Genomic DNA, 15,952 nt, shown 5'->3' on the forward strand with positions numbered 1-15,952 from the left:
TCCTGTTGTTGTTACAGTGAAGGTTCGTCAGGCTTCAGACACTATCATATAAAAGAAACAGCTACATCTCCAAAGAAGTATTACCTCGCGGAAAAGCATGCGTTTGCCTCCATTCCCGAGATCATCGAGTATCATAAGCACAATGCAGCAGGTGAGTGACTTTTGGCTCCTTTGCATGTTAGATCCTCACTAAAATGGTCAGTTCCTAGGCTGGAGAGATGGCTTAGCGGTTAAGCGCTTGCCTCTAAACCTAAGGACCCCAGTTCGAGGCTCAATTCCCCAGGACCCACATTAGCCAGTTGCACAAGGGGCGCCCACGTCTGGAGTTCGTTTGCAGTGGCTGGAGGCCCTGGCACACCCATTCTCTCTGTTTCTGTCTATGTGCGTCTTTTTTTCTCTGTTGCTCTCAAATAAATAAATAAAGATGAGCAAAAAAATTAAAATGGTCAGCTTCTATAGCCAGTTCTTTCTAGGGTGGTTTCATTGGATAGTTAGTTAACTGTAAGATGTGATTGATTTCAAATGATCATGTATTGAGAAGGTGATCTAGCCAAAGAAAAGTCATAAATCATGTCAAGTTCATAAAATGCTCTGTCTAGACCATGGGACTGTTTTTTTTTAAATGATACAGCTAGATATCCAAGCATCTGTATGTTACATACTTGGTATTGCACAGAAACGTAAGATATGCCCATTTTAAGTGCATTTCAGGAAGATGAGGCTGGAGGATCTCTCTCTCTCTCTCTCTTTTATTTTTTTTGTTTCTTTTTAAAGACAGGGTTTCAGTCTAGCCCAGGCAGACCTAGGATTCATTATGTAGTCTCAGGCTGGCCTTGAGCTCACAGTGATCCTCTTACCTCTGCCTCCCAAGTGCTGGGATTAAAGGTGTGTGCCACCACTCCCAGCTTGGAGGATCTCTTGAGCTGAGGAACTCAAGGCCAGCTTGGGCAACATTGTGAGATCCCATGTCAAAAAGAAAAACAGGGCCAGAGAGATGGCTTACCAGTTAAGGTGCTTGCCTGCAAAGCCTAAAGACCCATGTTCAACTCTCCAGATCCTATGTAAGCTAGATGCTCAAAGGTGAGGCAAGTGCAAGGTCACAAATTCCCACTAGGTGGCGCAGGGTCTGGAGTTCGATTTCAGTGGCTGAGGCCCTGGTGTGCCAATTCTCTCTCTCTGCTTGCTCTAAAATAAAGAAAGAAAGAAAGAAGGAAAGAAAGAAAGAAAGAAAGAAAGAAAGAAAGAAAGAAAGAAAGAAAGAAAGAAAGAAAGAAAGGGAGAAAGAAAGGGAGAAAGAAAGGAAAGAAAGAATAGATGCATCCTGTTTTTAAAGAAAAGGGCTGGAGAGATGGCTTAGTGGTTAAGGCACTTGCCTGCAAAGCCAAAGGACCCAGGTTCAATTCACCAGGACCCACATTAACCAGATGCACAAGGAGGTGCACGTGTCTGGAGTTTGTTTGGAGTGGCTGGAGGCCCTGGCACACCCATTCTCTCTCTCCTTCTTTCTCTGTCAAATAAATAAATAAAATATTTTAAAAAATAAGAAAAATAAGCAAACCCCAAAGAGTAGTCATAGAAGCTTCCAGATGAGCTAGAATCTCTGCCTATATTCTAGGTTTTCAAAGCACTGGGGCTGGGGACTGGTCAGTGGGTAAAGCCCTTGCTGTACAAGCGTGAGGACGAGAGCTTCGGTCCCCAGCACCCACGAAAGGCCAGCCATGGGTTTATATACCTGTAATCCCAGCATCAGAGGGGCGGACACAGGCAGATCCCTCAGTCTTACTGGCTGGCTAATCTAGCCAAATGGGTGAGCTTTAGGCTCAATGGAAGACTCTGTTTCAAAAAAATAAGGTGGAGAGTGACTGAGGAGGACACCTGGTGGTGTCCTCTGGACAACCCCCCCCCCACACACACACACCAAAAAGCTTTTAAAAAAAGAAAAAGTGGGCTGGAGAGATGGCTTAGCAGTTAAGCGCTTGCCTGTGAAGCCTAAGGACCCCGGTTCGAGGCTCGGTTCCCCAGGTCCCACGTTAGCCAGATGCACAAGGGGGCGCACGCGTCTGGAGTTCGTTTGCAGAGGCTGGAAGCCCTGGCGCGCCCGTTCTCTCTCTCTCCCTCTATCTGTCTTTCTCTCTGTGTCTGTCGCTCTCAAATAAATAAATTAAAAAAAAGAAGGGTATAGTCTTAAATTTACAATGGGGTTATATCCTTATCAACTTATTATAAGTTGAACATACCATAAAGTCAAAAAAGCCCATTTGTTACACTTTGCCTACAGAACGTTCTAGTTGAGCAGCAGAGCACTCTGTTGACTAGTGTCTTGAGCACTCTGTGACTAAGTGTCGCTTATTGACCCTCATGATGCTTTTTTGCACCATGATAAAGTTGAAACACTACTGGGTGAGACACTGGAGATTGCAGACCACCTGTTAACATGTCCAGCAGGTCTTTCATCTTCCCAAATGTCTCTTATACTTAGTGCCCAGGTGAGACCAAAGCAAACACCAAAAAAACTAGGAACACGAACTATATTTCTGTCCATTGGGGTTCCGTAGAATGACACAGCAGATGCCTGTCACACGATTTATGGAAAATGAACTTTACTGTCTTATCAAAGGCCTCCCTTTTTAAAAAAACAAAAAAAAATTTACTTATTAAAGACAGAGGGAGGGAGGGAGAGAGGGAGAGAGAGAGAGAGAGAGACAGAGAGAGAGAGAAAGAAAGAAAATGGGCACTTCAGGGCCTCTAGCCACTGCAAATGAACTCCAGATGCATGTGCCATCATGTGCATCTGGCTTACGTGGGACCTGGAGAATTGAACCTGGGTCTTTAGTCTTTGCAGGAATATGCCTTAACCTCTAAGCTATGTCTCCAGTCTTCCCCCCTTTTTTAAAAACAAAGTCTGTTGTTTATTTATTGTTTTTCAGATGATACTGAGGTACAATTTACATACCACAAAATTCTTCCATTTAAAGTCAAAGATTCATTGTTTTCTAGGTTTTCAGTTGTGCCAAATACCACATTGCCACAATCTAATTTTAAGAATACTGTCAAGATTTCACAAGAAGTACTGTGCCCATTAGCAGTCATCCAGGCTCCCACTTCACCTGCCCAGCCCCAGGCATCCTCCAACCTACTTTCCGTCTCTGTAGTTTTGCCCCTTCTGCAAATTTCATGTAAATGGACTCACACAGTATGCGATCTGTTGGGGCTGGTTTCTTGTGCAGCATAATGTTTTTGACATTTACTCATGTTGTGTCATGCATATTTCATGCTCTTAAAAAAAATCTGTGCATTTACTGCAAAATTCAGTTGATATAAAAATTCACAGTGCTTGAAACATAGGAATTTTATAGTAACTTCACAAATCATTGAGTCACTGTGCACATTTGAGAATAGGTTCTCAGACCAGTTTATAAGTATACATTTAATTCTTTAAAAAAAGAAAACAAACAAACAAACAAAAAACCAGTTCTGGGGCTGGAGGTATGGCTCAACAGCCAAGGCATTTGTCTGCAAAGCCTAACAGCCCTGATTTGATTCCCCAGTACCCACCTAAAGCCAGATGCACAGGGTGGTGCATGGGTCTGGAGTTCGTTTGCAGGGGCTAGAGACCCTGGTGTACCCGTTCTTTCTCCATCTTTTTTTCTATCTGCTGCTTTCTCTCTCTCTCTCTCAAATGAAGTGTTTTAAAAAAATAACAGTTCCGATCTTAGTATATTCATACTAAATGGTGAGAGAAACTGTGAGCCTCTTATTCCAGTGTTGGGGAGTTACCCGAACACATACCCACGGACAGAATTCACCCTTCATCTGGTGATGGAAATCGAGACACAGCCTGGGTTTGTACAGATGAGGTTAGCGGAACAGTTGCTGAAGAGATCACTGGTGATTCTCGTCAGTATAAATTTCCCATTTTTTTTTCCCCCAATGATGGACTCACTATCCTTAGAATATCCTTAGAAACTGGCTTGGGTGTTTTGCTCAAGCCTAATATATCCTAGGAGAGAGGGCCTGGGAAAGATAGGATTTCTACACTTGAGCACCCTGCTGGGCAAGGCATCCATTCCTTTTTATTGATTAGTGGTAATCCATCGTGTGGACATTCGGAGGTCTCCGCATTTTGGGTCTCATGAATAATGCTGAGATTAACGGTTGTGTACTTGTGTTTGTGCGGAAGTAAGTTTTCACTTCTTCTCAAAGCACTGAACCCAAAGCAGCAGGTAGGAGGAAAGTTGTTGTTTTTTTTTTTTGACTCATAGTCTCTCCAGGGGAAGCTCCGTGATAGCAGGGGAAAGATGGGAGCAGAGGCTGGACATCACCTCCATGCCACAGCAGATCGAAAACAGCAGCAGAACCAAAAAAAAAACGTACACAGCCGGGTGTGGTGGTGCATGCCTTTACCCATGCTCCTCCCTCTGCCTCCCGAGTGCTGGGATTAAAGGCGTGTGCCACCACACCCGGCTTGAATCACTTTAATTTTTTGCAGACTTAATACAATTCTCTCTCATAGTTTACCTCTCTGATAATAACTGTTGGAAACCTTCAATATCCTTTAAAAAGCCTGAAGAGGGAGAAAGGTGGCATGGTGCCAGATAAATATTGTACTTAAAAGAAAATGTGTAGAATTAATGAAAACATTTAGCCCAGCGTTCTGCACACACAGCAGATGAATAAATGAATGAGCTTTTCAAATGCATTTGCAGTTTGCCATTCGACCAAGTAGCATGTGTAAGAGAAAGTTCAACAAGGCCTTTTTCTTTGATTTCCAGGGCTCGTCACCAGGCTGCGGTACCCGGTTAGTACGAAGGGGAAAAATGCGCCCACCACTGCAGGCTTCAGTTATGGTAACTGTCATTTTGTACTCACGCTGAAACTTGCTCTCCTTGAAAATAAGCTAGTTTTTTTTTTTTTTTTTTTTTTTTTTTTAATAAGACAAAGTTACGAATTCTACACAAGGAACTATAACTAGAGCTTTCAGGCAAAATGTCTGCCCCAGCAATGCAATAGGCTAGATTCAGCCCCTTAATCTAAAAATGCCAATTATCCAGGCATGGTGGCACACACCTTTAATGCCAGCACTCGGGAGGCAGGGGTATGAGGATTAATGTGAGTTTGAGGCCACCCTGAGACTATATAGTGAATTCCAGGTCAGCCTGAGCTACAGTGAGACCCTACCTCAAAAAAACAAAACAAAAGAAAACAACAACAACAAAAAAAACCACACTCTCTCTGCCTCTTTCTCTCTCTCAAATAAATAAAATAAATAAAAATAAAGTTAAAAAATTGAGTAGGGGCTGGAGAGATGGCTTAGTGGCTAAGGCATTTGCCTGCAAAGACAAAGGACTCGGGTTCGGTTGTGCAGGACCCACGTAAAAAGGCAGACGCACAAGGCGGCACGTGCATCTGGAGTTCGTTTGCAGTGGCTGAAAGGCCCGGGCACACCCATTCTCTCTCTCTCTGCTTCTTTCTCCCTCTCAAATGAATAAAATAAATAAACAAAATAAAAGTTTAAAAAAATCCAATTAGGATAGTAATGAAAAACAAGAGGAAGAAGGTTTAGTCACTGTGCTTTGGGAAGCACAGATAAAAGGGTCCAGTAACCAGAAATTTGTCTTCAGGGTGCTGACAGGAGCTTTAGGTTTAAATGTTTTTGCTTTTCTTTATTTGAGAGAGAAGGAGGGAGGGAGGGAGGGAGAGGGAGAACACGTGTGTATGGGCTCACCAGGGCCTCCTGCCACTGTAAACAAACTTCAGACACGGGCTGTATTTTGTGTATCTGGCTTTATGTGGGCACTTGGGAATTGAACCCAGGTGAGGTAAAGGACTGCCTTCTGGGCACTCACCAGCCAGCTTGCTTGATGACTCTCACGAATGCACGGATACAAGTCACGGGCATGCCATTGTTTTTGTTGCTTCTGGCAAAATGCCTTCGTTTAATTCTTTCCAACTTGATGGAATCAAAAAGAGTTCAACTCTCCAGGTCCCACATAAGGCGGATGCACAGAGAGACGCAAGAACACAAGGTTGCATATGCACACCAGGTGGCGCATGCCTCTGGCATTTGATTGCAGCGGCTGGAGGCCCTGGCATGCCAGTTCCTTTTCTCTCTCCCTCTCTCTCTCTTGCATAAAGAGAACAAAGGCCAGTCTGTTGGGCTTGCCTCAAAAACAGAGACCAAGCAACCTACCAACCAACAACTACAAAAAATGAGAGAAGGTGGGGGGAAACCAAGCAAAGGAAGGGTAATAAGAGAGGAAGAATTTTGTTTTCAAAAAAATGTACCTGGGGGCTAGAGAGATGGCTCAGCAGTTAAGGCGCTTGCCTGCAAAGCCTAAAGACCTGGGTTCGATTCCCCATTGCACACTTAAGGCAGATGTACACTGGTACATGGATCTGGAGTTCATTTGCAGTGGCTAGAGGTTCTGGTGTGCTCATTCCCTCCCTCTCTCTCTGCTTGTAAATAAATAAAAATATTAAAAAAAAATACCTGAACTAACTTTCCCTTACATCCTCCTAGCTTTCTCCTTCTGGGACTGTGGCAGATTCGAAGGGGGACAGCTGGACACCATCCAGATGTCGGGCTGCCAAAGTCATCATTCTGTTCTGTCTCCCAGTGTAATTACGACTTGTTATCCTGAACCATGAGCTTGGGGGTGTCTTGAGGTTCTCTCCCCTGCCCCCCCACGGACTCCTGCCCTCCTCCTTACAGAGAAGTGGGAGATTAACCCTTCGGAGCTGACCTTTCTGAGGGAGCTGGGGAGCGGACTGTTTGGAGTGGTGAGGCTTGGCAAGTGGCGAGCCCAGTACAAAGTCGCCGTCAAAGCCATCAGGGAAGGCGCCATGTGTGAGGAGGACTTCATCGAGGAAGCTCGCGTCATGATGTGAGTTGCTGGTGTCCCTTACTCTTCGTGTTCGGACCCGGCCCCGCCCACCCGATCCACCCCGATCATGCGGTTTCCCTGTGCGCACGGGTGTGCGCGTGTCCCCCAGCCCGTGTGTCTTCTCTCCCAGGAAGCTGACCCACCCCAAGCTCGTGCAGCTCTACGGAGTGTGCACCCAGCAGAAGCCCATCTACATCGTCACCGAGTTCATGGAACGAGGCTGCCTGCTGAATTTCCTCCGGCAGAGACAAGGCCACTTCTGCCGCGACATGCTGCTGAGCATGTGTCAGGATGTGTGTGAAGGGATGGAGTATCTGGAGAGAAACAGGTTCATCCACAGAGACCTGGTAACCGTGTCCCCCTTCTCTCCCCCACACCCCGCCCCTGTGCTCCCCACTCTCTGGCTGGATCCCTTTGCCACACTGGATCAGCAGCCTGAATCCACTTGTTTTTGTTGGTAACAACGTTTCACCGTGATCTCAAAACTTGGTAAATTTCACTTGATTCATACTTTTACAGCAAAGATTTTGTTTTTGTAAATTAAATGTGCCAACCTGTAGGCTTGATATCTCCAAGCAGGTTTCCATGAATTAATTATTTGCGAGATTCTCAGGAGATTGCAGATTCATCACCCTCCTTATATTATAGATAAAGTTAGCTCCAGGGAGGCGAAATGGCTTGCCTCGCGTGATAAATGTGGAAATTAGGACTAGCCTGGATCTTCTAATTAAATCCCAAACTTTTTCCCACAACACACACCATCTGTAAACAGAAACTGTGAGAGATGTCCCCAGTTAATTTCTGTTATCTTTCAAATCACTGGGGGAAAGCTAGAAGTTCCTGCTAGCTTCTGAAAATGCCAGACCAGGAAATCAACTACTGGCCCTAAATTACTAGGATGCAGTTACTTCTCAGTTTGTTCGTTTTCCCTCTCTCCTCCATTCTTTCCCGTCTGTTTTTCTTCTCCAGTGTTCATCACAAATATAGTGTTTCCATCATATCGCCAGTACTGCCTCTTGCCTGAGACTTTCACACAAACAGACAGCATTTGTACTGAGGGCTTGACTCATATTTTAGCGTTAGCTTTCTTGTGAGGAAGCATGGACACATTTCTTCTAAAGTAGCAGCCAGGCATTTCTACTTATTTATTTAAATTTTAACATCACCTTAAGTAGGTGTTGCCCTAGCAAGTATTTCACATATATGAGCTCATTTAATCATCAGGACAACCATGGGGCGTGGTTAATATACTACTATTTTCATTTTGCAGATGAACTAAATAAAAGTAGGTTAAAATAAAATACAAATAGGTTAAGTAAGTGGTGGAGACAGGATGTGAACTGAGTTTAGTTCTAGAGTCAATACTCTTTTTTTAAAAAAATAAATACAGTTTAAAAAATATTTTTATTTATTTATTTATTTGACAGAGAAAGAGAAGAAAGAGAGGGAATGGGCACACCAGGGCCTCCAGCCACTGCAAACGAACTCCAGATGCATCTGGCTAACATGGGTCCTGGAAAATCCAGCCTGGGTCCTTTGGCTTTGCAGGCAAATACTTTAACTGCTAAGCCAACCCTCCAGCCCCATTTTACTTATTTATGAGAGTGAGTGAAAGAGTCAGAGAGAGAGAGAGAGAGAGAGAGAGAGAGAGAGAGAGAGAGAGATAATGGGTGCACCAAGGCCTTCAGCCACTGCAAATGAACTCCAGATGCATAAGCCACCTTGTGTATCTGGCTTATGTGGGTCCTGGGGAATCGAACCAGGAGTCCTTTGGCCTTGCAGGCAAGTGCCTTAACTGCTGAGCCATTTTTCCAGCCCTAGAGTCAATACTCTTAACTGTTCTGATATCTCTAGACTTGAAGCATAATAGAGAATTGAGGATTTGGTGATGAAAAACTTATTTCCTAAATGCATCATGGTGTGACATTGGTAAAGAAAATGTCATGATTCCTTATGGTAAACATGATTTTCTAATCTGTCTTTCTACAGATTACTTCAGAAATATGTCAGAGGCACTTCTAAAGGGGCAAGAACAGTCTATAAGGATACTTACTTTTCCACCCTCTGCAAATGTTTATTGGGTTATAATAAATTTAGTATAGATTTAACTTACGTTTTCTCTTCTGTTGTGAGGCTTTTAAATTAACTTGCCATCATGGTGTTTTCCAGGCTGCCAGGAACTGTCTAGTGAATGAATCAGGAGTTGTGAAGGTATCTGACTTTGGAATGGCCAGGTATGGGTGAATTGTGAGCTTGCAAATGATTGTCACGTTATTTTATAAGGTTCATAAATATGGGAGTCAGGAGTGGTGGTCCATGCCTGTAATCCCTACACAGGAAGATCAGGAAGTCAAAGTCATTCTTGGCTAAATAGCAAGTTTGAGACCATCCTAGGCTACATAAGATTCTGTCTCAGAAAAAGAAAAAGTGTGGGGATAGTTTGCACCAGTGAAGCCGAAAGAAAATCTCACGAACTGTTCAGACATTAATGTAAAAGAACCACAGGTAGGGGTATAAGTTTCTCCACTAGATGGCAGTATAGCTTACTAAATTCGCGACTTCAGTCTCAACGCTCTGGAGTCGCATATATGTTCGGTGGGCCGATGCTAAGTGCATTCACGTGTATGGAGTTTTCCACCCCCCCTTAATTGCTGTAATTTTAACAGGGCATTAGAGAGGACATTTAAGAAGTATTTTGTTTATCTTTCCCTCCTTTCCCTGCCTCTATGCGAACTCTAGAAATCAGGGGCCTGCTTTGTGCCAGACCCAGCCCTGTGAGCCACCTCAGAGACCAAGCTGCGCGGCCCATATGCAGCCAGGGTTCTGGAGGAAGGAGATGGGCGGCCCGGGAATGGGTGGATGTGATGAGGCAGGTCAGCAAATGATGGCTTGTCCGTCAGTCAGACCTGAGCCTGGTTTTGCACGTCCTGTGGGTTTTAGATTTGTGAAGAGTTAAAAAGAAGGCATATTTTAACACTTGGGAAAATATAAGAGGAGGTGGAGAAATGACACAGCAGCAAAAACCACTTGTTTGCAAAGTCTATGGGCCCAGGTTCAACTCCCACGTACAGTCAAATGCACAAAATGATGCATGCATCTGGAGTTCATTGTAGTGGCAGGAGGCCCTGGCATACCCATACCCATTCAAATAATAAATATATTAACAAATATTTTATTTATTTGCAAGGAGAGGCCGGGGGAGAGAGAGAGAATGAACAAATATGGGTGCAACAGGGCCTCTAGCCATTGCAAACAAACCCCAGATGCGTGCCCACTTTGTTCACCTGGCCTTATGTGGGTACTGGGGAATTGAACTCCAGGCATTAGGCATTGCAGGCAAGCCCCTTAACTGCTGAGCCAAGTATTTTTAAAAAAGAAAAGTACCTGAAATTTAAGTCAGCATCCATAAAAATAGCGTTATTCAAACAAAACCTTGCCCAGCTGTTGATGGGCCTCCAGGCCACTTGCACACAGCAGATGCCCCGAGGGCTGTCACAGGAGCCGCGGGCTCTGTGGAATCTGCAAGACCACGTGTGTTGTCTGTCTGTTTTTCTGGAAAAGTTTGCGGACACCCGTGAAAGAGAGAGAGAGAACTTGAGAGGATACAGTCAGCCACCTCAGAGCTGGTGACTAACCAGAGAGACTTTTCTCAGATGGGAATGTCGCTCACTGAAAGGTAGCCAGTGAGATGAACATCTGGGCATAAAACATTCCAGGTGAAAGAAAAGCAGGGCAGCAGTTTGAAGTCCGGGACAAGCTTGTTCTCCCTGCTTAGGGCTATGCCGCTGGCCCCCAGGCAGTGCTAGGGACAGTTACAAGGAAGATGAGAGCCGGGTCCTGGGGAGCCAATGTCAGCTCCGCAGGAAACTCCGGCTGAAGGAGGTGAGACGTCTGTTACTGGCAGCTTCCGACTCGAGTTGATCACCAACTCCTCTCTTTTTGCTTTCTGTAGAGACCTTCGGTATCTGATAGGTAGCCCTTCACGTTACTGTGTTTGTTCACACACCTTGACATTATAAATACATTATAAATAACATTATTGTTGTTTTTACATATTTGGCTCTCATGATATCAGTGTGTATATACAAAGTCATACTTCTCTGATTGGTAGTGACTTACTTGAAAGGGGGCATTGTCTACTGGGCATCATTTATTTATTTTTTGGTTTCTCAAGGTAGGGTATCACTCTAGCTTCGGCTGACCTGGATTTCACCATGTATTCTCAGGGCGGCCTCGAACTCATGGCGATCCTCCTACCTCTGCCTCCCGAGTGCTGGGATTAAAGGCGTGCGCCACCACGGCCGGCAAGGCACCATCTTTGTCTGTGCTACACAGCAGAGGAAGTTCACACACTCGTTTGAATATACCCACACAGCAGCACTTAGAAATTAACTTCTTATACACATACAACAGACAGGCACACTTCCCTTAAGAACGTGTACTGACGGCCTCACATCTACCTCTGCCAATCAAGGATTGTCCCCCGAGGCAGCCAGTGTCACCTGTTTCTGTCTGTCTTTCCAGACAGACACAACTATGCTCACATAGAAAAATAACAATAATGTTTGAGTGTGTGTGTGTATGTGTGTGTGGTGTGAGGGTGTCAAGGTGTGTGAACAAGCTCATTATGATTCACAGACTTAATTTTGCCTTTTTTCCCCCCCAACCCTTGCTGTAGTTTTGAAGTGTGCTCTGTGGAATCTTGGGGGCTCAGATCATGTGCTTTTAGACATGCCTCACCACTTCCTTTACAGCAGCCCTACTTTAGATGTCTCATACCCAGGGCCTCCCGGCAACATTTTGTTTAAAGAACATTCCAGTGGCTGCTTGTTTAAAAATTTTTGTTTAGAGAATAAAATTGCATACAAAAGTTTTGAGCTGTTTTAGAGCCATCTGCCTCTATTGCCTAATAAAAAAGAAAGATGAGAGTGCAGATCTAAACATTGCGACGTAGCCCTCTCATGTCCTTAACATATGCTAAGGAGGGTGAAATCACCAGGTATGCCGCTGAGGTGAGCGTGTGGTTTCAACCAGATATGTGTTGGACTTTAGTCACTGTTTTGTTTTGTTTTTTTCAAGGTAGGGTTTTACTCTGGCCCAGGCTGACCTGGACTTCACTACATAGTCTCAAACTGGCCTCGAACTCATGGCAGTCCTTCTACCCCAGCCTCCTGAGTGCTGGGATTAAAGGCCTGTGCCACCATACCTTTTTTTTTTTTTTTTTTTTTTTGAGGTAGGGTCTCACTCTGGCCCAGGCTGACCTGGAATTCACCAAGTAGTCTCAGGGTGGCCTTGAACTCATGGTGATCCTCCTACCTCTGCCTCCTGAGTGCTGGCATTAAAGGCATGCGCCCCCATGCTCGGCTGTGTTTTGTTTTGTTTTGTTAATGGTAAGAGGTGGGAAAAGAAAGCCCATGTGCAAAATGCAAAATGCAGATCATACTTGCGGTGCGTGAGCCCCTGGTGCCTCTCCCCGTAGGTATGTCCTGGATGATCAGTATACAAGTTCTTCTGGTGCTAAATTTCCTGTGAAGTGGTGTCCCCCGGAAGTGTTCAATTACAGCCGCTTCAGCAGCAAGTCGGACGTCTGGTCCTTTGGTAAGGTCCTCGCTCCGCTCCGCTCCCCTCCCGTCGCTCTGGCCCGGGCAGGAGGAGGTGGACGCAGCGCTCAGTGACATCCTCTTTCCCCAGGCGTTTTAATGTGGGAAGTGTTCACAGAAGGCCGAATGCCCTTCGAGAAAAACACCAACTACGAAGTGGTAACCATGGTTACTCGAGGCCACCGGCTCTACCGGCCCAAGTTGGCGTCCAAATGCATCTACGAGGTGATGCTCAGGTGTTGGCAGGAGGTACAGCTACGCCTTTGTGTTCTCTCTGCCCGAATCCGTAAGCCGTTCAGAGGTTGCCATCGGTGGGTCAGTAACGTACAGTCCCTGCAGCCTGGACTCTTCCATCTCGGTTCTGAAGGTTCAGATTGTGAAGAATCCTCAACTCTTGTGAAGTCAGGCTGCTGCCTGCCTCACTTCCAAGCGCAAAGTCCTGTACAGCCAGGGACTCGCGTGTGAGCCCGGGGAAGCCCTTCCCCTCCCGCCTGGGCACTTGAAGCAGCGCTCTTCCCAGAGAGGGCTCCTTTCTCTAAACCCTGACTTCCCGGGGTCCCTTCATTTACCCAGTACTGCTGTGTCACCCCATAGAGAAGACCGTGCACACCGCTATGAGCCGTGATGGCCGAGAGTTCACGCGTAGTTGTGTACCAGGCAGTGGAGTAACTGCTTTAGAATAACTCCTGGTTTTTTTTTTTTTTTCTAAAAAGTATTATTTATTTATTTTATCTGAGAGAGAGAGAAAGGAGGATAAGAGAGAGAGAATGGACACACCAGGGCCTCCAGCCACTGCAAACGAACTCCAGACGCGTGCGCCCCCTTGTGCATCTGGCTTACGTGGGCACTGGGGAATCGAACCTGGGTCCTTAGGTTTCGCAGCTAAGCCAGTCCTCCAGCCCTAGAGTCACTCTTTGAGGTGTAGATGCTTGCACATGACCGCTTGATAAAGACAATGAAGGCTTAGGAAGGTGGTCCAGGGCCAGTTAGCTACAGAGCAGCCATGTCACTTGCTCTCACACTTGCCCAGCGCTCTGATTGGGCGGGGCAGGGACCCAGTGCAAAAAAAATGGGAGGAGAGCCTACAGCCCGTGCAGCGGCGTGGAGGTGGGTGTCAGCAAGGTGTGTGTGTACACGGGGTAGCACAGTGCCCGTGTGAGGCTGTTTGTGGGGAGGGAAGTTGGTGACGTGTGGATGGAGGAGGGACAGGTCATGGGAAGGCCCTGCTAATTAGCAAGACTTTGATTTCTCAGGCATGAAGTTGCTCTAGTGAGGACCATGAAAGCATTCTCTCAGAAATGTGGGTCCAAGGGTGGAGAGAGGGCTCAGCGGGTCAGAAGGGGCGATTCCTGCACCGACCTGAGGCGCCGTGGGGCCCTGACACTGCCTGCATTTGATTCCTCAACACCCGTGAAAATATCTGCGTGGCCCTGCACTTGTTTGACCCAGTCGTGTGAGGAGCAGAGATCTGGGGCTCTCAAAAAGAGCAAACTCGGGGGCTGGACAGATGGCTTTGTGGTTAAGGTGCTTGCCTGCAAAGCCTGAAGACCCAGGTTTGATTCCCCTGTGCCCGCATAAGCCAGATGCACAAAGGGGCCCATGTGTCTGGTGTTCGTTTACAGAGGCTAGAGGCCCTGGTGCGCCCAGTTACTTTCTCTATCTGCCTCTCTCTTTCTTTTTAAAAATTTTTTTGTTCATTTTTATTTATTTATTTGAGAGTGACAGAGAGAAAGGGGCAGATCGAGAGAATGGGCATGCCAGGGCCTCCAGCCACTGCAAACAAACTCCAGACACTTGCGCCCTCTTGTGCATCTGGCTAACGTGGGTCCTGGGGAATCGAGCCTCGAACTGGGGTCCTTAGGCTTCACAGGCAAGTGCTTAACTGCTAAGCCACCTCTCCAGCCTAATTTTTTTTTAATAGCAAACAGTGGAATCACGTGACTTTGTCTCAAGTAAACACACAGGAGAGAAAAGGAGTTAGAGGGGTTGACTTCATGTCCTCTGGCCTCCACATATGTGTACATATATGTGTGTGTATATGTATGTACATAAATATGTATATATGTGTGTGTGTATGTATGTATATGTGCAACACACACACACACACACACACACATTTTTCTAGGGATGTCACACATATATGTAAGCAACAAAATGTGAGCCCAGCAGCGGTAAAAGCAGTAAGTGCAGGGTAGGTCAAGGCCGGGGACACACTCGTTTGGAACTGCCTGCATTGCCCAGTCGCTGAGCTATGACGCTTCTCTGTTTTTGTTTTCCTTCTGCGTCTTTTTTTTCTTTTAATTTTAGAAACCCGAGGGAAGGCCTTCATTTGAAGATTTGCTGCGCACCATAGATGAACTGGTCGAATGTGAAGAAACTTTCGGAAGGTTAGCGGTGTGACCAGCGGCTCCCAGATTTCGAAGGCCGAGGAGAGGGAGATGGCACCCAAGGCGTTTGCTTCTCGGCCTCGGCTGTGCGACTCTGCCAGGCTGTGGAGATGGCGCCTCGGAGCTGATGGTTTAGAAGCACTCCCTTCTGTTCGTCCCTCAGGAACTCAAGTGCCAACACTGTGCCTGGCATGATGCCCAGGCCCTGGCGTTTGCCCATCGTTGGGGCCCATCTTAGGTTATGTTAGCTGGTGCTAGTTAAAGACCAGGGTATGTGAGATGGGTAAGAAAGACCCAGTGCCCAGGAGCCCTTCCCTCTCCTACAGACACCTGGGCCTGGGGCTGTCTAGAACTGAGTTCTAGGTGAGTCCAGAACCCATCTTGGATAAGTACCCGTTCTTTGTTTTGAAAACATGTGTTTCCAAAGCTGTTGTTAGTATTACATTTTAAAATATTTGTATGCTGTGTATATTGTAAATACACATAATATATACAACTATATATTTATTAGAAACATGGGTGTCTTTTTAAAAATATATTTCAATTTTATTTATTTATTTATTAGAGAGAGAGAGAGAGAGAAAGAGGCAGATAGAGAGAATGGCTGCACCAGGGCCTCCAGTCGCTGCAAATGAACTCCACACGCATGCGCCACCTTATACATCTGGCTTTTGTGGGTTCTGGGGAATTGAACCTAGGTCCTTTGTCTTTGAAGGCAAACGCCTTAACCGCTAAGCCACCTCTCCAGCCCCTGAGTTGTCTTTTAGTGGAAAGTTTTAGGACTTGATACCGTGTCTGTCAACCGTCAATTCCTTTCCTCTACAGATCAAATATTCTTTAATGAACTGAAGCAAGTCTGGGCCCTCCTATTGCTAATGTCCTTCTCTCCAGTTTTTTGTTTGCTGATTTTGGCCATACTTGGGGTTGAACCCAGGGCCTTCCACAGTCTAAGCAAGGGCTCCACCAGCTTGCTCTTCAGTTGGTTTGAGTGGGTTCTGACTGAGACACTAAGCTAGAGACTTCCTTCTTCCTCATAAGAATCCATCCAACATATTTAGTATGTGGGGGGGGGTCAGAAACT

General features: G+C 45.9%; 1 protein-coding gene across 6 annotated transcripts in view; it reads left to right on the plus strand.

The window, feature by feature from the left end:
* The window catches only part of Tec (tec protein tyrosine kinase), a 148,946-nt gene extending 133,561 nt beyond the window's left edge, over positions 1 to 15,385 (plus strand). For 5 of the 6 annotated variants that reach the window (XM_045130227.1, XM_045130232.1, XM_045130228.1 and 2 more), the window contains 8 exons: positions 18 to 151; positions 4,773 to 4,847; positions 6,713 to 6,884; positions 7,015 to 7,231; positions 9,054 to 9,118; positions 12,364 to 12,482; positions 12,576 to 12,733; positions 14,792 to 15,385. In XM_045130227.1, the coding sequence (XP_044986162.1) occupies positions 18 to 151; positions 4,773 to 4,847; positions 6,713 to 6,884; positions 7,015 to 7,231; positions 9,054 to 9,118; positions 12,364 to 12,482; positions 12,576 to 12,733; positions 14,792 to 14,884 (1,033 nt within the window). In that variant the 3' untranslated portion in view covers positions 14,885 to 15,385. The remainder of the gene's footprint in view (positions 1 to 17; positions 152 to 4,772; positions 4,848 to 6,712; positions 6,885 to 7,014; positions 7,232 to 9,053; positions 9,119 to 12,363; positions 12,483 to 12,575; positions 12,734 to 14,791) is intronic. The other variant, XM_045130230.1, reaches the window with a different exon arrangement.
* The last annotated feature ends 567 nt before the right edge of the window (positions 15,386 to 15,952 follow it).

The sequence above is a fragment of the Jaculus jaculus genome, chromosome 11 (assembly GCF_020740685.1).
Source record: "Jaculus jaculus isolate mJacJac1 chromosome 11, mJacJac1.mat.Y.cur, whole genome shotgun sequence".
In the NCBI taxonomy this organism is placed as follows: domain Eukaryota; kingdom Metazoa; phylum Chordata; class Mammalia; order Rodentia; family Dipodidae; genus Jaculus; species Jaculus jaculus.